The sequence below is a fragment of the Crocodylus porosus genome, unplaced genomic scaffold, assembly GCF_001723895.1.
Source record: "Crocodylus porosus isolate Cpor-Errol unplaced genomic scaffold, CroPor_comp1, whole genome shotgun sequence".
Classification (NCBI taxonomy): domain Eukaryota; kingdom Metazoa; phylum Chordata; order Crocodylia; family Crocodylidae; genus Crocodylus; species Crocodylus porosus.
Genome location: NW_017728886.1, coordinates 144,467,481 through 144,489,942, shown reverse-complemented (window position 1 = coordinate 144,489,942; position 22,462 = coordinate 144,467,481). Strand labels below are relative to the sequence as shown.

General features: G+C 43.1%; 1 protein-coding gene across 1 annotated transcript in view; it reads right to left on the bottom strand.

Annotated features, from left to right (window-relative positions):
- The window catches only part of PHLPP1 (PH domain and leucine rich repeat protein phosphatase 1), a 198,976-nt gene that overhangs the window by 175,920 nt on the left and 594 nt on the right, over positions 1-22,462 (bottom strand). The window contains exon 2 of the mRNA XM_019538254.1: positions 22,278-22,460. Within this exon, the coding sequence (XP_019393799.1) occupies positions 22,278-22,460 (183 nt within the window). The remainder of the gene's footprint in view (positions 1-22,277; positions 22,461-22,462) is intronic.

Below are 22,462 nucleotides of genomic sequence, written 5' to 3'. Positions count from 1 at the left end.
GACTCCCTTAAAAACATCTTGAATTTAGTAAGAGACTAGAGAGAGGGTGGTACTCACTACCACTTTCTTGCTACGTAAACTTATTTTGTGATAGATTATTTTACTTGCATCTGCAATACTAGTCATTAGTTTTTTAATGAGTGCAGACTTTTAGAAAGCAAGTAATGCTTGCCTAACTATATGTAAACCAAAGCTGTTAGTACTATTACAGTCTACCAAAGTGGTAAAGTAGTATTCTTAAAAGTGGGGGAAGCTAGCACAGAAGTTGAGAACACAGTTTTTCTTTAACATGAAACAGAAAAGCTCCACTTGTGGCTCCAAATCAAAAGCCATGTTCAGAGTAGGAAGAAGCCATCCAGCAACAGTAATTTGACATTCTTCATTTCCTTGCTTTTGTGAGTCCAAGCTGGCCATTTGGCAATACTTTCATCTAGTTACTGTGTTAAAGGTAAGCCATAATCAGCCAGTAATGTTCTTAGCAGACCATGATTTTGGAAACAACTCTGGTGCATTAAAAATATTCCACTTGTGGCAATTCATACAAAATGCTACCTGGAAGGCACAAACTGTATGACGGCACTTAAAACCATAGCTTAAAATCCCAGTAACAAAATGAATTTACTTCTCCACCACCTCCCAGTTCAGCAGTAAGATTGTGGGGAGGGCGGTTAGTGAGAGAGAGAGAGAGAGAGGAAGTGGTTAGAGTGGACAAGAAAGCAAAACAGGGTCTCTTCTCTTAAACTGTCCAGTTACATTCCTTCCACATACAACAACCTGAACTGCTTTTGTTTTCTTGAGTTGTGGAGGCTATAAGTCTACAATGCAGCAATTAAAGCTTTATGCTGACAGTCAGCAACTCTGGTATACAGCCAAATTCAAGATAATGAAAGACCCTTCAAAGAACTGTACTGTGTTTAGGATGTCTATCTTGGGATATGGTTTTTCAACAGTACGGGCTACTACTCTTGACAGCCTAGTTTAAATGCATTAAAACTGTAGATATGAACCTTTGGGTCCCCTCCCACCATTCGCCCTAACCAGTTAGACTCTTAACAAAGTAGCCTCCCAACAGGCTGACCATAAGAAAACCCAGGACATCTGGGACATTCATCTTTGACATCCAGAACACTGCCTACCCCACACCACCTCTCACAAGTCAGTGAGGATGGGGTGATGTTCCAGGCAGGCAGGCACTCCATGCCACTCCAACTCCTGGCCAGACTGCCCTGCACCACTGCGTTTCCGGGACACCCATTACAATTCTCAATAGCCCGACAGAACTGTCCTCTGAAATCTGGGACTGTCCAGGCTAAACTGGGACACAGTGTCACCCTACGTCTGAAGGTACCGTCCTGCCTCGCCTTCTGCTGACTTCAGACCAATACAGCTCTTTAACCAGCTAAGACATGCTTCATACAACCTGCCCCAGCAACAACAATGTACAAATTTTCTGCCAAGGCTACAAGATGAAAGGGGATCCATCCCATTCAGTTTTGCAGTGGGTAGGAAGTCCATTCATAAGCAAATCCTTCAAGCTGAAAGCCAAATCAGCAAGAGTTGAGGCCACATTATTACTTAGGACATGGAAGAAACTGTCATACTACTGTTTTCTCTGGAAACATCTGGCATTTAACTCATTATATGCCACGTGACTTGCACCCCATGTGACTTGCACCCAGCACCCATTCAGTATACACCTGCAGCCAACTTCAGTTCTATTGTCTATGGTAAATACCTATCACTCTGGTATTGTGATACAGAGATTACATACCACACAGCAGAGATGTGGGATAGTTCCTGAGATGTGAAGCAAGATTTTAGGTTTGTGAGGCATTTGGTTTCCTATCTAAAACTCTTTGATTTATTCATTTCCTTTGCAGTTTGTTTCTCTTTGGCTCCCTTTCCTCTCTCCTGCCCCTCATCCCCCCAACCCTCATGTAAAAAATATTAATTAAAAAAAGCCAGTAAGTCAATGCTGGGCACTGCAGCAACCCTCTCTCACAGGATACTGTATGAAGTACATATTCTATAACCCCTCCTTGGGTAAAAACAAAAAATAACAGACAGACAAATCCGTAAGTAGTGGTTTGTCTTGGCTACTAAAAAGTGTTTACAGCCTGTTAATGGGTACATTCTAAGCCTCTAATATAGAGAAATGTTAGCTAGTGGATTATGCTTCAAATCAATCAGCTAACTTATGCCAGGTTAAAAATTCTAGTCCACGTCACAGTTCATAACATTAGATGAAAGATCCTAGAGTATGCAAGATGAGGCATTCCAACAAAAATACCTTTCTATCTTAGTAAGGACGATGCCTGAGGCACTTGAACAAAGCGTTCTGCTATCTTGGGGCTGTGGACTGTACTACCATGATTCGCAGCTCCTTCTCAAGGGCTGCCAAGTGTATAAACGGTTCCCATTATTTACTCAGATTAACAGTTGGTAAATGGGTCCCATGGAATCACTGAAGAATTTTCCTTATAACCATTTCCCTTGCTTTTTTTTTTTTTAAAAAAAGCCCACCCCCTTACCCCCCTCCCTATTCCTGAATGAATGTGAGAACTTCCTGGGCTCAGGACAACATGAATAGACCTGGCAACTAGTCAAGGAGATAGTGCGGGCCTGTGAATGCTCTGAATTCAGTTTCTGGGCTGCTGCTAAATTAAAGGAATTCAGGAGCTTCACAAAGGCTTGGCTATTTAATGCCTTCAGCCTTTTATGTTATAATATAATTAGGCAGCATACGAAAGAAAGCCTCTTCCAACTGGCTGTGCAGAACAAGCAGACACAGTGACTTCTCCTGACATTCTCCCTTTTTCTTAAAGTGATGTCATCATCACATTTCTGTGAAAGTTTTAGGAGAGCAACGTTTTCAACCTGAGAAAGCGCATCTTTACTTGCAGTAGGGGTTTTAGTTTGCCGATCCTTTCAGCTCCAGCCTCCAGCATACACTAATAACCTCCCAGACATGTTCCTAGGCCAAAAACAATTTTGCTTGCTGCGGTATGGTTAATCAACAGACACAAAGTGTTATTACATTTGTTTACAGACTATAGCATCTCCATGCAGTCAATATGCTCATGATAAAGACTGAAGTGAACATCTTAACTACCACTACAGCAGCCACTAACTAGCAGGCCAAGTAAATTAAGAAATTAAAAAAGTTTTGTGCTATTTCCTCACCACTACTGAAGAAGACTCTTCTAGCAGTGGCTGGGAATCTAACTGAACCTCCATCTCAGATAAAGATTGCCTGCAATTATAGTATCCTCTGTCAACTCCAATTTCTTCCCCCTCAGTAGGTCACCTCAGTCTTTGTGGTATGGATGAAAGCTAGCTGGTAGAGGAAGAATCCAGCTAGCTTTCATCCATACCACAGTCTCACATACTGAAGACACTGCTGCTCCATAACCATCTTAAGCAGCCCCATATACACATGGAATAGGATAACTAAGAACTAGGAACCCCACAAGCAAGTCAGATAGGAGAAAATTTCCCAACCTGTTCCTCAACCAGGACAGGATGGAGCCATTTTAGCGCAGCACCATCCACCTCTTTTGGGTCTGCAGGTATTGCTTGAAAATAAAATAAAATCTCTGGCGGTTAATATACCTAATATCAGAGGTATCTGCCTTCGTCTGTTACCCAAAGGAGCATCCACCAGTTAAAAGTATCTTCCATCCCATGTGGAAGGTTTGGGCCATACTAAACGGGCCAGGGATCTCTCAAGCAACAAGATTCAGCCAAAACTGCCTCACTGCAATTTTGTCAATAACTACAGCCACCAACAGATAAAAAAAAACAACCCACTGAAACAGCTAGATAACAAGAAACGGCTCCCCGACGACCTACAGAACAATCTTTTTCCCTATGGGGACAGTGATAATCCTTGCAGGCAACGAGGCTTTACACTCTTACACTGGAGCTCACCAGCTCGGGTGCAAGTTACAAGAACACCTTAGCTGGCAACCTTGAACAGCAAAAGCCTGAAGGGGACCTGCCAAATTATATGTCTGACTTCAGCAGAGCATCCAATTATTTATCCAAAAGTCTTTCACTAAACTCAACATTTATAACTTCCCTCCCATTTAATGTAGAGATACCTCTAGTATGATAAACAGCCCCGCTCTTAGAACACCACCAACTGGCACAGGTGACAGAACCCCATTTTGTCCTTGACTTGTCCCAGCCTTATTTCTCTATGATTGGCTCATACTGGACCTCACAGGAAATGGCTACATTTAATTATTTGAATCCTACACTCAAGTCCTAGCATTTAATCATCAATTGCAAAGAACAGCATAGGCACCAGTTAAAAGTACAGAGGTTGATCTCAATAGGCACAGCTTCCATATAAGAGATGCAGGAATTGACAATTCATTTCTGGCAGTCTTTTTAACTGCTGTACTTCTTGCATCAAACCAGCGTATAAATTTCTGTTGAGACACTGATATATGCTGCACATGATGTACATAGACGTATGCATACATGCTTTATCGCATGCATTGCTCACACCCACCTTATCTAAACAGGGTCATGTCACAGCTGTTTGTTTCACTTTGCTGCTGCTTTCTGAAATTCAGATAAAAAATGGCTGACTGTAGTTGTAAAGGCTATCCAGTTCAATAGGTCACAAGAACAATGAGACACTGAGGCAAGCTCAAGAGAACTATCAGGTCTTGGGGATCAAGAATGACCACTCTACAGACAGCTTCCAAAAGCATATTTGGGATTTGAAAGCCCCGGAGAATCTTCAGTCTGTAAGAGCAGCACTCTGGTTATCTGATGGAGATATACATCAGCTCCTCAAAGATCACATGCACCCAAAAGAAAGAAATTCCCTCTCTCAGCCACAACTATTCATTTTAGTAAGAGTCATTGTTTACTTCTAGAATAGTGAAGTCTCCCAGGGACAGAAAGTGATTATGAAAACTCACACCTGCTGCTTGGACAAAGCAGAGTTCAGACTCCCAACATATCAGTTTCAGGGAGGGACCAAACCCAGATTCATGTCAACTTGGTTAAGTTCAACAGCACAGTCCCTCATGGATGACCAAAGCAGAAAGCTCAGAACAGAAGCTATGTTTAATGCCCTGTCCACCATACCTCTCCACCATCAGCAAGACAGCGTATAGACAGCTATTTGATTACCCAAACTTAGTAGCAAAATTGGTAGTCTGGCAGCTGAAAAAACAAAAAAAATGCATACAAGTTAACAGAGTTCCTTTTCTTGATAATGTGAAGAGAAGAGTGTAATCTAAAACAGCAGTTTAGTACCTGGGAAATCCACATGTAAAGGGTAACACACATTTAAAAACCATAAATTTATTTTTGCTGCTAACCTTAACTCTTACGATAGCAATACCATGTCTGTTTTAAACTGTGGTTAAAAGAAAAGAAAAGAAAAAAAGCATGCATTTCAGGAGTCCTATGTTATTATCTAAGGGTACATATCATAGGACCCACCCTTACATAATTCAACTTGAAAATCACTACTGGTAAGTGAACAACCGACAACTGCTTTCACATACCTGCTTTTTATACCATGCGTGATGCTTCCTAAACTGTTCGGACTTTGTTTTATCCTTCTGCTTTAAATCAAGTTCTGGAACTAGGCAGATTATATACAGATATACCAAGCCAGCATGTCTATGAATATAGGACGCACGCAGTTGGTTTCCCCTACACTGCAATCTAAAGTCTAGAATCTGCCATCAAAACAGCAGGCAAAGTGTTAGGAAGTATTAAAAAGTATCAAAACAGAAAGTAGCATTATGCCCTTTAATAAATCCATGGTACATCCACACCTTGAATACTGTGCTCACTTCTATATCCTTTTGAGTTGTGGAGACCAGAAGAACTAGAGAAGGCACAAGAAAGGGCAACAGGGATGATCAGCAATTTGGAGGGGCTTCCATATGAGGAGAGATTAAAGAAGCTAGGCCTATTCAGTTCAGAAGAGAGATACTTGTAGGGGGACATGATAAGGGTTTACAAAATACTAAGTGGTGAAGAGAAAGTAAATAGGGATTTATTATTTACTCTCTCACACAATACAAGAACTAGGGGTCACAAATGAAACTACTAGGTAGTAAGTTTAAAACAAATAAGAGGAAGTAATTTTTCCCCACAGAGTATAAAAAGAATACAGAACTCAGTGCCACCAAAATGTGGAATCCAAGTGTTTCAAAATGGGATTAGACACATTTTTGGAGAAAAGGGGCATCAGCACCTATTGAGCACAGGTATTAGGGATACAGTCTTTGAACCAGAACTTCCTAGCCCTTAAATGCTGGGGGCTGCCAGTGAGGTACAAACAGTGGGAAAACACCCTAGTCTGACCCAGTTCACTCCCCCTTTCAGCATCCAGTCTCTGCCACTACGTCACACAGGATACTGGGCAAGATGGGCCTATGGTCTGACCCACTAAATGGCAATTCTTACATTTTTATGTTATGTTCAAATCCTGCTCTTTCACTGCAGACTTCCAATGCCTGACAGATTCCACTGGAATACATCTCCCCTCTCTCAGCAAGCGATTCAGTACTCCTGATTTATGCATGAACTTTCAGACCTATTCATAAGACCACTACAGAGAAGAAACCAAAATACTGATCCATCAGCATCATTGCACTAGATGGAAAATGCATTAGCAAGAAGGAGGAGGCAGGGGTGGGGAGTCAGGAGAGTTCATGTATGGATAAGGAAAGCGATACACATTTACCTGCTATTCCACCACTAAAAACACTAGCAAACTATCAGGAGTCCAACAGCCGCATTCAGTTTATATAATATGGTGCAAACTGGTACCATCATCACCCTCAATCCCAAACTGCAAGGACTGTGATGGAGCATTACAGGCTGGAACCACAACTCCAAACACCACACAAATGCATCAGAAAGGTACTTTGTAGGGTACATTTTGTGTATGACAGTGATTCTCAACCAGGGTGATGCACAATAATAGCACTGCTAAGTATGCAAATATGATTTACATGATAAACGCAGAGAGATTTCAAATAGACATTCATAGTGACCTGTTATGGTCTTTCTGAGTTCTTTGCAACAAAAGAATTGCTCTAGTGTTTTTCTGTACTCAGATAACAAGTGGAAAGGAAAAGCTAGCATTTTCCAAGGGCTGCCTCAAGTCAAATTAGGGGTGCCTCAAGCCTCAAAAGACCAAGCATCACCAAGTTATGAGCTAATCTTTACAGACATAGTGGGTTAGGGCAGGAGGGATCTGACCTATTTAAGTGAAGGCAAAGCAGCTCCCTAAACCCTGCACTTTGACCAGCCTAGTTTGCTTTCATTTTTTGTTTAGCCAAAGAAAGAAAAAAAACAAAAAAAAATATTAAAAAAAAAATGTGCGCGTGTGTGGGGGGAAATCAAATGAAAACAGACGCATCTTTCTGCTGCATCCTCTTTTCAATTCGGCTCCAGCATGCCTCCTGAAAACACAGGCCCATGGGATTGCTCCATGTGCCCCACGCACACCTGCTTCTGGAAACAAACAGGGCGAGACCAGGAAGGGCTGCAGCAAAAGCATGTGCTCCTGCTACAGCCATTTCCCAATCTAGCTCCACAGGAGGCGTGCAGCACAGTTCCCCCTGGCTACAGCAGCAATAGGCTGAACACATTATAATTACCTAATAAGTTATTAATGTATTAATTAATAATATAAACATTGTAATTATATTGAAATTGGTTTCTTAAATGGGGTGTCACTAAATTTAGAAGAGTTTTGAAGGAGTGCCTAGAAGCTAAGCAGATTGAGAACCACGGACACATGATATTTATCCAAATTAAGAGGACTTTGATTTTAAGATAACACCTCCCCCCGCCTTCCAATACTCAGATTCCAGACATGAAAAAGTATATACTTGTTAAAATTTTCCATGTACAGGATCTAATTATTGGAAGGTTAGCTTACATTCATTCCCCCCAGCCAGCACAGTGGTTGGGAGCAAAAGCCCCACTCCCACTTGCCTGCCTGTCCTCCCACCCCTTGCCCTGCCTGTGCCTACCCCGCTGCACCATCTACCCCTCCATCCCTGTGCCTACTACCCGACACCAGTTCCCCTTCCACCTGGCCCACCCCTCCATCAGAATGCACCTATGGCTGGGCCAGGGGTACTGCCACTGCAGACTGCCCTGGGGCCAATCAGGCAAACGCAACAGCTCTGGGCTCAGCTGGGTCGGGGCCAGAAGGGCTAGAGCTGACAGTAAGTGGGGACAGGGGGAAAGTCTGCACCACCTCCCCACACCCAGCTGCAAACCATACATCTCCCCTGTGCACCCTTCCCTCCTCCAACTTGAGCCACCCTGGCTCAAGGAAGGATAAAAGCCACAGCTGAGCCACCCCGGGCTGGTACTCCAAGATTAGGCTTCCCCCTAGCCCCCTCCCATGGTGAGGAAAGACAGAAAAGCCCAAAGCTTCCTTGACTGTACCATAAGGATCAGCTGTCTTGCTTATTTACCTCAATAATCAGACATTTGTCATTCCAAATAATTCCTGCATGTGCTCCATTTATTAACAAACTAAGGTGCAACTAAGGAGAAGTTAAAGAGACTCTCTCAAAAAGTGACCGAAACCCAGATGTCCCCTCTCAGCTCTACCCTTTAACCATACAATCACCCTCTTTACCAACCCAACTGCTTCTACATGCATTATACATTCACCGGGTTTTTGGTTGTAGCTGTGTTGGTCTAAGCCTCTAAGGACATAGGCAGGCAAGGTTCTTTGGGTAGATATGATATTTTATGAGACCAACTGAATAGTTGGAAAAAAAAATCTTTATAAGCTTTCAGGTGCAATCATCCTTCTTCAGGCAAAGACTCCCTGTGCCTGAAGAAGGGCGATTGTGCTCGAAAGTTTGCAAAGTATTTTTTTTTCCAGCTACTCAGTTGGTCTCATAAAAGATATCACATCTACCCAAAGAACCTTGCCTGCTTATAAATCCATTAGCAGCAGGACTGAAGGGGTACAAAAGGCTGAAATATTCAGTGTCGTACACACCATACAGGTTTCAAAGACTCTCTCATCAGTAAGCAGGGCATATAGGTTACCGATTTCACTTCGGTGCATCCACACATCAAGCCAGTTTGCTTGTGCAGTATACTGCATGCTATGTTGTGTAACTAGGAGAAGACTGGGAGTGCCATCAGCCTGATTATTTTCACACATTACCCAGTAAGACTCCACATGCCTTTCTATCCATCTAATTCCACCATGCTGAATCAACTCCCCAAGTTATAAAGTTGACAAAACCTTTTGACTGAAGCACAAAAGCTTTTCAAAATGAAAGTCAATATCAGCACTCAGCCAGAATAGAATACATATACCTAGTGCATGGGAAACTGAGCATGGTATAAGACAGTTTCACAGACAGAATGGGCTGCAAGTGGTCAATAGGGAGGGACCTTTATTCTATTCCGCACTGTAGCTCCCGAGTAAAACACACAGCAGGCACTTTGGATGCTGATGCACCACTTGCATCACACTGACAATAGACCAGTCATTCTACTCACAAGCAGGATGCAAATAAAATCAAACTAAAAGCTAAGATGACAAGTTTTTATATCAACTTTAATATTACCTCAACACAGTACAGTACTTCTTTCTGTCAAGCTGTAGTTGGCTTAAAATCAAAAACAACAACAACAACAAACACACACACACACACACCTTCAGGAGGTCAGGATGAGAAGACTAGAGTGCCTGTCAAAGCGGCAGTGCTGCTACATAAAGTTCACATTAGGAGACTGTGTCACTGCCTTTGTTTACCTTCACATTCTAAAACCATAAAAAGTCTCCATTCACCTTTCAAGTTAGGCCATCCACAGCCCATGTAAAAGGCAAATCAATCTATGAACAGTTTTGGTTTGCCTACTTACATTTGCTTTAGCACAAAATCATGCTGCAAACAGCATCAAGAAGCTAGTAGAAGCAAAATAACATGCATCTCTTCTGCTGTAAAGTAAGGAAACAGGATTGATTACCATGCTGAACAACTGAAGCTACTGAAATCACAATTACAAGTCTTATTCTAGTGCTATTTTCTAATGCTGTTAAGATTCGGCTTCAACTAAAATGTGCATTAGTAAAAGCATGCCCTCCCTTTATCATAATTACAGGGCTCACTTACAACTCTTTCCCTTTGGGTCAAAAGAATCAAGACTTGGATATAAACAGAAAATAAACTTTCATTTGATTTCATAATCTGCTTCTAAAACATTAATTAAGTTTAGAGATTTTATGCAATTTTGTTTATTTGAACAGAACTTGGCACAGCAGTTTGAGTGCTGGAAGGAAGGGTTAGAGTAACATTTTTTTTCCTGAAAATTTATAAACCCAATCCAAAATGCAATGAAGTCAGCTAAAATACTCCTACTGACTTTGAATCAGACCCTGAATGACAAACAGCCAGGAGAATTCAGAGAGCCAAATTTTACTTTGGCACAAACAACTTAATGAAATTACACTTTTAAACCAGTGGTCAATTTCTCTCCTAATTTGCACACTGCCTGTTAATACTGCAGTACTGGTTTCACTCTTATCCCAAACGCCAAAATTAGACACAACTGGAATGAAAATTCTAACTCTTATGCATTAGTTTGTAACATCCAGGCTTAGGTAACATGTAATATGTCATTCTTAATTCTCACAATGGGAAATCCATGACCCAATTTGGCAAGGAGTATTTTTATTCTTGTTTCAAGGCCACAAAAACCAGATGGGGGAGATTGTAGTTCCCGAACAATAGGTAACTTGCAAAGACAGCATGCTGTGCTGTTGAATTCAACAATTCTTCACCCCAGTAAAGGCTTCTTTTGACCTACAAATAATACATGTTTTTCAAGACAGCTTTGTTTGACTTATGGAATGCAATATACCTCAAGGGGGAGGGGAAGGTTATTTACATACACACACACACACTCTTAAGTTTCATAGTTTTTAGGGGCTGTAAGGGACAGAGCAGATCAATCGGGTCTAGTCCGCATGCACTTGGGCAGGAAAGATCAATGACCCCAGCAAGATGGGCATCAAGACAATTTTTCATAGATTTCATAACTTTTGGGCTGGAAGGGACCCCAGAGGATCATTGTGTCCAGCCCCCTGCCCCAGGAATTAAGAGTGATCTTTTTGAAGATCACTAGGTGTTTTAGTTGTCTCCCATTCAGATGGCACCAAATATCATGGAATTTTTAACTAATCAATTGTTCAAGTCAGGCAATCCTGCACAGCACTTTGGAGGACGGGCCACAAGGTGCCTACACAAGGGCCATAATGTACATGCGATGCTATCTGCTGCTCACTGATTTCCATTTCTCCACCTACAAGGTATGTTAAAATGGACAATAAGGCAAGGTACTGTTGAAAGTTACATGTATTCTGCCTACCTGAAGCCTACCCCATCCAAGTTTTCCACTGGACAATACTATTACTCAGTTTCAATCCACACCTATCTTGCTGGTGGAATGTAGCTACTGTCCTACCACTGCAAAAAAGTGAGGATATTCCTCATGTATAATGCAATTAATGTACTACAGCTTGCTTTGTGGCAACAAGAAATAAGTATATTTAGCCCTACCGTTATGCCACAAAATAGCCACTCACATTTGAGGTGGTTGCTACTTAAGCCACCTCCAATTTTTAAAACAACAGTAGTTCATGAAGATTTAGTCCTGGCTGAGACATTTGAAAACTACTAATTTAAAATGTGACAGAGGTCTACTTTTAGAGAACAAGTGCTACACCACACACAATACATTTGAAGGGCAAGAGCCTCAATTAAAAAGTTCTTGCAAGCTGAACAAAGGAATGATGGCATCTCATGGAAAGTATCCTCCTACTGTAGCTGCCATCACCTTCCAGTTCCAAAACTTCTGAAGGAGTACCTGAATAATAAAGTTGGTGAAATTTTCACTAGGAAGCACCAATTCATCAACACCAGAAGTTTTTGGTCAAAAATATTAGGAAAGCTTCTCAGGTCTGGGGAGGAAGATTATTCCCCCCACCCCAAATGAGAGGGGCCACTCACCATTCCCATCCCAGAACAGTCAACAGCTCAGAGAGCACCCATCTCAGGGACTGGACTGAAACCTGGTCTCCCAAATCTCAGACAAGAACCCTCACTAACAGTCTCCTGACTAATCTGGGTGGGAATGAGTCTGCTTTGCAGAGGGGAGGAGGGAGAAACTCGACAGATCTCCCAAGCAAAAAGTATCCTGAAACCTTAAATTCTCAACATTCATCCTGTAGCCAAACCTATTCAAGATCCACTAACTGAACAGGCATTACCTTTTTTTAAACACCAAGTCACTTAAATGACTGGGATGAAGTGGCTCACATTTCTCAGGCAAGTCTCTCAAAAAGCAGGATGCTGGAACTGCACAACTGCCAAGTTAGCCGTCAGAAACCAGAACTTCAAAATATGCCAACACAGAAGGCTCCTTTGGTCTGCTCACCCAATTTAGTTTCTATAGGCATTGGAACACACCTCAAGGGTCAAAACAGGTTACAGTTAAAGCAAAGAAAGATTTTGCCAAAAATTCATGTTTAAGCTTAACAGTTAACGCAGTTCCCAATTTCAACACCTTAATAGTACTTGCAACGGCTGTTCAGTACAGGCATACTTAAAGGGCATACTCTTGGCCCTAACCTTAGGTTTTATGAAGTCTAAACCTAGGAAGGCTGCCTACAAAATCCACAACACATGTACACCTGGCTTTACCTGCTGTAACATGCCAGACAATACCATATAACAACAGCAGCAAAACATTCTAACAATTTCTGAACTCCAAATATGCTTCATCCTCATGAACTGAAGTGAAAGGGACTATAAAGAGATTTCTTTCCACTGATGTTCACTGCCTAGAGCCAAGGAGAATGCACAGTCAAGTAAACTGGATTTCTAGAATTCTCAAGGGATAAAATACCTTGCAAATCAGTTTACTCAAACTCTTGTCCCTTTAACTCAAACAAACAAAAGGACATTAAGGTATTTTCAGGTGAAACTTTACCACAAAACTAACAGGTTTAATCTCGCAGGAAGTGTCCTTGTAGATTTCTAATGCTTACAAAAATGTGATAAGAAAATGGGAGACCAATGAAAATGTGTAAGTGGCAGCCTTTTACAACACCTAGAAGTACTCCCTACAGTTCCCCTTCAAAAAGAACTATTTACGTAATAAAGAAGCTTCCTCTATGTTGTCTAATAAACCAATAAAGCAATAAATACTTCTGAGGACAGTAAAGCACAAATCAGTGCCCAACACTGATTCGAATCAAGGCTTTAGCTTTTTTGTACTGCTGCTAGCAGCTTCAATGAGTATAACTTTAGAATACTGACAGATTGTGGGTCTTCTCACTGAACAGACAGATGTTTTAAATGGCACTTAGGGTTTTTAGGTATACCACCACCACCACAAGGGAGCTTAGGCATTAGCTTTCCACAGCTACTGCTTTCTGAAACAGAGGATGTTCAGTCTGTGTAGCAGTGACATTTAGAATGCAGAAAGGCTTGAAAAAACATGGGGGGAAAAGACGACATACTATGGAATACCACATTCAGTAGTAGAATTCAACGCACAAACATTCCAACTTCCATTCTAAGTACTGGAATGTAGCCTCCCTGGTGAGATTTATCATGTCCGGACTTCAAATGTACTTATGTAATGGAAGCTGGCCAAGTGTATGCCAGAATTGGGAGCTGTAAGTCCCATTGTACTTACAGCTGTTACATACCAACAAGTATGCAAGTTACATCAGCATTCCAATGTTATCAGCTTGCTTCCTCCTTCACCTACATTTCAAAGGCCTTCATAGATGATATAGCCCTACTGATAGTCAGGCACTGACTCTTCAATTTATCTAAGGCTCTTTGCAGAAAATGTTATTAAAAGGTTGTTTTGCTTTGGTTTGGGTTTTTTTGTTCTTCTATTCCTGCATATATTGGATAGGTCTTTCCTGCAATCATGAACAACACACTGCATACATTCACTGGTTTTTTAAAGTATTTTTCCCTGGTAGACTGTGCAGATGTCCAGTAGTTTCTCTCTCATTCAAACTGGAGTATATGCCACAATTCACACAGAGGTGTGGATGTTGTTGTGGCTCCCTGAGTAACACTATTTAAATGACTCCTGAGCTAAATCGGCACTGAGTGGAGCCTCACATAACAATAGGTCAGCACCACTGCACTAGAACCTCAATCTCACTTTACACAGACTTCACTTGAACAGGATGGGAACAGCCAACAGACCACAAAACAGATGCAAATCTCACACAAAATGCATTGAACCAGAGCAGCAAACCAACAATAATTCTATTCTTCTAACTTGCCCACAAGAAAATAAATGTTGGAGATGGCTCATCCTGGCCACGCTAGAAGTGAAGTGTTTTGATTTAAGCACACTGAATGATTAATAAAGTCTGGCTTCCCATTGATGAGGGATTATGAAGGTTTCTTCCTACTACATGCAATACATGATCAATAGGATACATTAGTTTCAATCACTAAAATGTAAATAAAACCTACCTCAAGGTAGGAGGACAGAGTGGCAAAAAAGAACACAGCACCTTACAGCTAGAACTTGCTTCTCTTTACAGGCCTTGATTCTCAAATTTTTAATTAAATCCTCACACCCATGACCTTTCCTTCTCAATAGCATGCATTAAAAGAAAAAAAAAATAATTACCTGTACATTACACCAAACAGTGCTCCAAAATCCAAAGATCCTTTTCTCAAAGTCTAGAAGAGACTTTTAAACAGACCTGTTTGCTGACTTTAATTAAGACTAAGGGTTTGTAAGAAAGGAGCAAGAACATTTACGAAAGCTTATGTGCAGTTATTTGTTACCTTTATTATGAAGTAAGGCAACCTTTTTGTTTTGTGATGCCCACCCTCTAACACACACAAATCTACACCAGGGATGACAAACTCTCTTGGCCCCCCAGGCCAGAACCATACCCATCTCTGGCAGCAGGGTGAGTGGTACAGCATTAACTACTGTGGGGATGGGTGCATCACATGCCCCTCTCTTACCAGCACACATCCCCAGTGGGGCTCCATATGACATAATTCAGCATCAGATGTCAGAAGGAGTCCCATGGTCCGTACCTTTATCAACCTTAGTCTAGACAATTCCACACCCTAGAATAGTGGTTCTCAGCATTTTCAGACTTGAGGCACCTTCTGCAAAATAAGCAGCACTAAACTTCAAATACTAATTAATTTACTACAGTGCTTATCTCCTTGCAGAGGGGCCAGACAGTGGAGGCAGGGGAGTGGCCAGGCAGAGAGCCTGAGCCAGCTCTTGTCTGCTTAGCTCAATTATTAGCGGGCAATTATTTCAGGCAGAGGGCCACTTACTCAGTTTTGGCAGGCTGTTGAGGGCTGCATAGGTAGCCCCATCCTTTGACAGGTGTCCCACCCCCTGGTCACCATCTTGGGACCAATGTCCCAGGGCCAGCACTGGTAGCACCCAGGCTGGCAGGGGTCTGTGGAGCCAGGCTGGGCTGCACCAGCAGAAAGAGGGGGAAGCTGGCCAGACTCCATACAGCCCTGCCAGCTGGGACCCTACGCTCCTGCCACCCTGCTCTGGGCCCCGCCGGCACTGGCCCCGGGACACCAATGCAGGCCCCTGCACCTGCTCACTCCCAGTGCCCCCTAGCCCCGTGGTACAGGCGGGGGACAGTGCACAGCCCCAACCTCCTGCTTGCTGGCAAGGAAGAAGCTGGTGCTGAGCACAGGGAAAAGCGGCCCCTCACCTGCCCTGTGGCCAGCACTCCCTACTGCAGGCGCTTGCAGCCCACATGGGGCTGTCTGGAACAAGCACAGGCAGCCCCACGCAGGCTGCAAGTGGCTACAGCGTGGGGCGCCAGCCACAGAGAGAGCGAGGAGCCGCTTTTCCCCCCCACACACACTCAGCACTAGCTTGTAACCTGCCCCCAGTCAGCCTGGGCACCACCAGCTCCAGGCTCACCCGTCAGGGCTGCGCACAGCAGCAGCAGCTGCAGCCCCCACCCGCCCACTTGCCACGCTGGGCAGCGTTAGCTGCTGCTGCCTGCCCAGAGCTTGAACACTGGGCAGCCGACAGGCAACAGTGGAAAACACTGCCCGATGCAGCAAGCGGGCGGGCCGCAGCTGCTGCTGTGGCGCAACCCAGACGGCCAAACCCGGAGCCGGCACGGGGCCCAGGCTGGTAGCGGGGCTGGGTTACAAGCTGGTGCTGAGTGTGGGTGAGGGGGAAGTGACCCTTCATCCACTCCATACCCAACACCCCACACTGCAGCCACTTGCAGCCCACATGGGGCTGCCTGTGTCTGCTTGGGACAGCCACGTGCAGATTATAAGTGGCTACAACAGGGAGCATGAGCCATGATGCAGGGCAGGGCGTCAGGCATGGGGTCGCTTTTCCCTCCCCACACTCAGCTTTTCCCTGGGCCACTGTTCCCCAGAGTCCTCCCCCCCCCCTTACCTGCAGTTCTGGTGCAGGGGCAGCCACATAGTCCCAGGCCAGAAGCTCCAGCTGGGGTTTCTGGCTGGAGGGGTGGGGCCAAGCAGGCCCTACTGCTGTGACAGACCACCAGGCTTCCCCAGAGTCCTACTGCTCTTGGTTCCTGTCATTTCTAACAGGAACCATGGGCAGATAAATATTAATTTTCCAAAATTTTAGGGGTCCAGCAGGCCAGATAGAATGGCCTCATGGGCAGGATCCAGCCCATGGGCCGTATTTTGCCCACCCCGGCTTAGCTGCTCATACCTGGAGCCTGAGCCTGCCCTTATCTGTTTAATCTCCTCACACTTCCTGCAGCACCCTTCAGATGATCCCTAGGAAGCCCAAGCTGCTTCATCAGCCTGGTTGAGAATCCATCCTAGAAGGACCATAGAGTTACAATGCCTAGGAAACTCTCATGCGTTATTAAGGGTGTTCATACATGTGCTCTGGAAGGGGGGGTGCTAATTAAAGTGCTTGGAGCATCTTGTGCATCAGTATCCCTGCACATCAAAATGGCAGCAGGGCCACTATGGCTAAAGCTCAACTGAGGTTTAGTTAAAATGTGCCACACCACCATTTTGAAACGCGGACGGTAATTGCCACACTCCAGCAGACTTGATTAATCAAGGCACCCTATGGGTCCAAACTTCTTTCCCCAACTACATAGCTAGAAAGGTTAGTGTTACATCACTTCCTGATCATTCTTTTAATCTAATCAAATCATTCCACTTGACCCCAGTGTCTTAAATTTTCCCAAACTGAGGCAAGGACAGGAAGACTGACATTTTGCATAAAATGGATTTCAATACAAAGCCAAACCCATTTTTCTCATAACTTTCTGAAAGGTCATGTGGGCAAGCAGTACTTTTTCCAAATAAAGTCTGACAACTCTGTGTGAAATTGAGGTTCCTAATTACAACTGACATCTCTCAGTATTATACCTGTAGGCAAATCTCCTCACTGAAAAGTGATACATTTGGTGACACCAACAATATGGGGCCCTCCACACTGGAAACCAGCAGGCTGAGTGATGCTCAAGATGGAACAGAGCCAGAAGTCCTGTCAACCTTTCAGCAGGCCCCAAAATGCTAGTTGTAATAGAACAACTTCGCAAAAATCAAATTTCAAGATGTACATGGCTTACACAGTTCAAGAGGAAGTCCCGAATAATTTAAAATACAACCCTCTTACACTTTCTATGACCTGGAGTCTCAAGCAAGACACTAAACCCTACGCTGGTCTCTTCATTTTTACATTGTGCTTGTACTAGAAACATTTTTCTCTATATTCAAATTTTAAGCAGTTAAGCCTACTGGGACACATTATGTTTCACAAGATAGTTTTTTTTTGTTTTTTTTTTTTTTACAGAGCAGTAAGGGATATTATATCATTTGTGCTCAAGAAGCACACTGAATCACAGCGACTCTTATGGTTTGAGGAATAATTTGGCAAGCCTGATCTAATTGGTCTCCCAGTTACACCACCACAACAATAACTGCCCTGCGGATTCTTATGAAGTTCCACAGTCAAGTAGAAGAATACCTCAGTAGAAAGCTATTTAACCATATCCTTTTACATTAAGACTTAATATTTCAAATGTTAAGGAAGGGAAGTCTTTGTTAAAAATAGACTCCCACAGAGCATGCAGTTACATGCATGACTAGTCACTAATGCCTGATCCTGCTCACACTGAAGTCAAAAGAAGAAGGATCAGGCCCTTGACTGTTATTTCACTCCAACAGCTTTAGCTGTGTAAGATCTCAAGAAAAAAAAAAAAAAAACAAAACACAGTGAACAAGTCAAACACTTTCATAGGACCCTGGTGAAGCTCCCTTAAAATGAGGAATAAGCACGCAGAAAGAGAGAGATGAGTAAACTAGAAGACAGCTAACAAAATGAAGGGGGCAGGGGAAGGTGAAATCAAATTTTTCTTTAGCACAATGTATTTTACCATAAAAAAGAAAATGTCAGGTGACAAGTCTTCATTTCACTCATTTCACTAAAAGCTATCATTCCAAAGAAAAAATGCATATAGAGAGAGGATACTGGTGAACTATAAACAAACTATAATTCATCTCATATTCCCCCCCAACCCAAAAGTTTTCAACATTTTTAAAAGGGATAAAATATAGTCAATTGCTTGCCCTCCTTTCCTACATACCTCCAAACATCTTTTAAGCATTTGGTTTTAGAAAAACACAGATTTTATAATGCTCCAGAATTAGCAGGATCATTTTAAGATTTGATGATCCCCAGGTTCTCTCTATATTATGCAGCCTGTTTGACATACAGAATACTATATTTTGGCCTGGTAGCCCCATAGGTTACATCTTAACTTCACTTTGTACAGAAATGTTTCTGGCAATGCACAGTTTTAGGGATATCAAGGAAGCCAAAAGATAAGACATGGCCAGGGATGAACATACATGAAGGAAAAGGCAAACATTATTTGTAGAGCACAGAGAGAGAAATCAGTCTAAGTTTCTCTCACTTCATAGCAAAACAAACCCCAAATTCCTAAAGCCTACAGGAGTCATTTTGCAGAAAACTGTGGCCATAGCAACAGAACTCCTCCATTCATTGGGACAATCACCTGTAGAAAGATGGACAGAATACACTATTTTAGAGTATTCCTCAGGACACTGATAAAGCTCATTTATAAACACATCTGCTTACTCCTGCCAGCATATCTCGCGTGACAGCCTAGATGCACCTCCTTTTCCCACTCCCCTCATGGCAAGGGAACAGAAAAGCAACAAGGAGGAATTCAGCAACTCAAATGCTAGTTTTTGCTGGTCTGGCCCCAAGCAGTGGGTCTGGCCTTTTCACCTCTGTTGCTTATATTACACCTGTTTTCATAAGTCCAGTACAATTAAATATCATCCAGCACTCCATCTCAGAATTGGCTTGGGCAGCCATTCTGTTACAAATGCCTTATGATAGAGATTTCATGCTTTAATCATAAACAGTGTTCTGAAATAGGAGTTTCAAAAAAGAGGTTGTTTTTTGTTTGTTTTTTTTAAAGACACACTTGAACAAAATCCCCCCAAAAGGTAGGCTAGTCAAAATGAGGCTGCATAATTCAAACGCAAAGTATTTTCCAATCTGATGCATGATATGATATTTCACAACATTCAATTATGAAATATCATATTAGTTTGGGAAGCAGTTAAATGTTTATGCAGTAGTGGGGTTAACTGCTTCCCAAACTATCACAGTATCAACTGTGAATTGTATTTCACAAAATTCAATTGTTTTTAAAGTCAGGAAATTCAGCTTACTCAAGCTGTTATCCTTTATCTTCATGACACGTAGTATATTATACTAATAAACAATTACTTTAAAATTTTAACTCTAGCATTCTATGCTTATCATATGCATATGTTTATAAAAAGATACATGTATTTAGGAGTGTGTATACATACACATCTTTTTATAACACCAACTAGGTATAGCAAATAGATTTGAACACAAGAATAAAAGGCTCTTGAGTACATTTAAGACTCTTTTATTCAAAGTCCATAGTGTGAATTCTTCTTAAAAGAAAAATGCAGACAGTTACTACTGCATTTTATAAACAAGCTTGCACGTTCCCACTTCACTGTGGGAGTGGAAATAATTAATTTATAAAAGTAATATTCCCATCAAGAACATCTGCTGAATTCTACCCCCTATTAGCACAGCTGAAAAACATTCAGACCACCATCACCACCTGACAGCAAGAGCTGTTAGTGACTTTTTCATTGCACCCCTCCCCTCCCAGTCAACTCATGAACTAAATAATACGGCACCCTACAGTATGACAACAAGGAAACTTAAAGAAAGCAGGTGACTACAGGCTTGTACATTATTATCTTCTCCTCTACCTCAGAAGTCTTTATTTTACATTCACTAGGATACAGAAAGCTGCTGGACTGCAATACAGAGCAGCAAGAAAGTAGTCAGGTCTTCGAGTGGTAATGCCAAGATGGGGAGAAGATGTCATTCTCACTCAACACCTAACAATAGTATCAAGTACACATGCACACACACTTGTACACATAAATAAATTCAGTTCTCACAGAAACTGTGCACAGTTTTCCTTCTTCAAGGAAACAGATGGGTCAGGAAATATAAAGCAACTCTGCAACACTATAACATGTTTTACACTAAGTAACTAACAGCCTCAGAAATACAAAATTCTGTACAGTTATAAAATTAACATTTTTACAACTTCTATCCCCCCCCTCGCCCCTTCACCTAGTTGATCTAATAAAAGATACCATATTTACCCAAAGAACCTTGTCTGCCTGTATTGAAATTTGGGTACCTGACCAAGAGTTTTGATAGATATACTTCTACACTTTATTTTCTTCAATAAAACCCCACTGCTACATAAACATAATTGCTTCCCAAACTAACACAAACGTATTTCTGGGAACTAAATGCTGTCGCTAAGTTGCTCAAGTCGTAAGCTCCTGCTGCTAACCTGTACAAGTGCTAGCCGACCAAAGTGGTTCAGTTCGACAGTTCACCTTTGCTACCCATTTCTCTAACCTTGTAAATTAGGGACCCAAAGGCAAGTCAAATAAATGGTTCAAAGCCAAGTCCAGCAGACAGCTCTGCTAAACCAAGAAGAAACTAACTGCTATTATGCAAACGTATATTAGAAAGACAAGCTTCCATTGTGAATCTAACAGAGAAAGACAAGTGCACTTCCACAAAAATGCAATACCTTACAACCAATTCAAACCTGAAGGGCAAATGTCAAATATGCTCTTATAGAAAGGAACACATCGCAAGGCAACCTTCTGGATCCAAACATCATGCAGGATGTGGACAAAACTCAGATTCATAAAAAGGAGGTGGGGGTAGATAATCACAAAAATTCACAGTGTAGTTAGTGGACACAGCAGAAACATACCCCACCTTTGGCTAATGAAGGCTTTTTGGGGCAACCTTGCAAAAATTCCTCCAGGCTGCTAGTGTCTGGAGTCTGGCCCCAGAATCAGTGCCAGCTCTTTTTTTCCCTTGGGTCTATTTCTGTTGCGCAGGGAATAAAATAAAGTTTCATTTTTCCTTTTAGAAATATAAAGGGGGGGGGAAAAGTCTGGTAGGCCAGATAAAGGTGACAAGCTTTTGGAGATGGGAATTACTAGTCTGCGCACAGGTTGGGGAAGGGAGGGGTGGTAACTGCACATGCAGACGTACAACACTTTGACCACAGAACAGCACCCCTTAAGCCTTGACGCACCCTCAAGAAATTCGAGGTGCCCCTTTGAAAGCATTTTGCAGTTTTTCACTAGAGTTTTGAGTAGGGAAAAAGAATGGAGCCCTTCTTCTGTTGCCAAGACCACGGGAAGACCTCAACAGGTCAAAACGCTCTTGACACTATGGATTCCCGCTTTGCAATCTCCCCCGAGAGGAGGGTCTCCTCCCACGAGATGCATTAGACCCACAGAAAATCTGGCTGGGGAAAGGCCTCAGGAGGCCACCTAGAGCGACTCTCAGCTCAAAGCAGCACCCCCCCCAACCCAGGCTTCAACCTTAAATCCCCTAAGGATGGAGAATAGGCACCACTGCTCTGGACCTGCTCCAGGGCTCTACCAGCCTCCCAGGGAGGGAGTTTCAGGGGTCTACCCTCCACTTCCCGCAGCCTCGCTCCTCGGGCGGCTGCGTGCCGTCTCCCGCACTGTGGCACCCTCGGGGTCTCTTAACCTGGCAGAGGCGAGACGAAGCGAGGCGAGGCGCGAGCCCCTCCTCCCCCCCGGCCCGAGCCCGGCGGCGGCGCTGACCTGCATAGAAGCGGATGAGGCAGCCGGTCTCGGGGTCCAGGCCCTCCTCCTGCACCCGCCACAGGTCGCGGAAGCCGAGCTGCGAGAGGTAGTCGTTCTGGATCTGCAGGGGCCGCTCGTGGGCCTCCAGGCGGCGGCTGGTCTCGCCGTGCAGCTGCACGTACAGCGCCCCCTCGGGCGCGGGC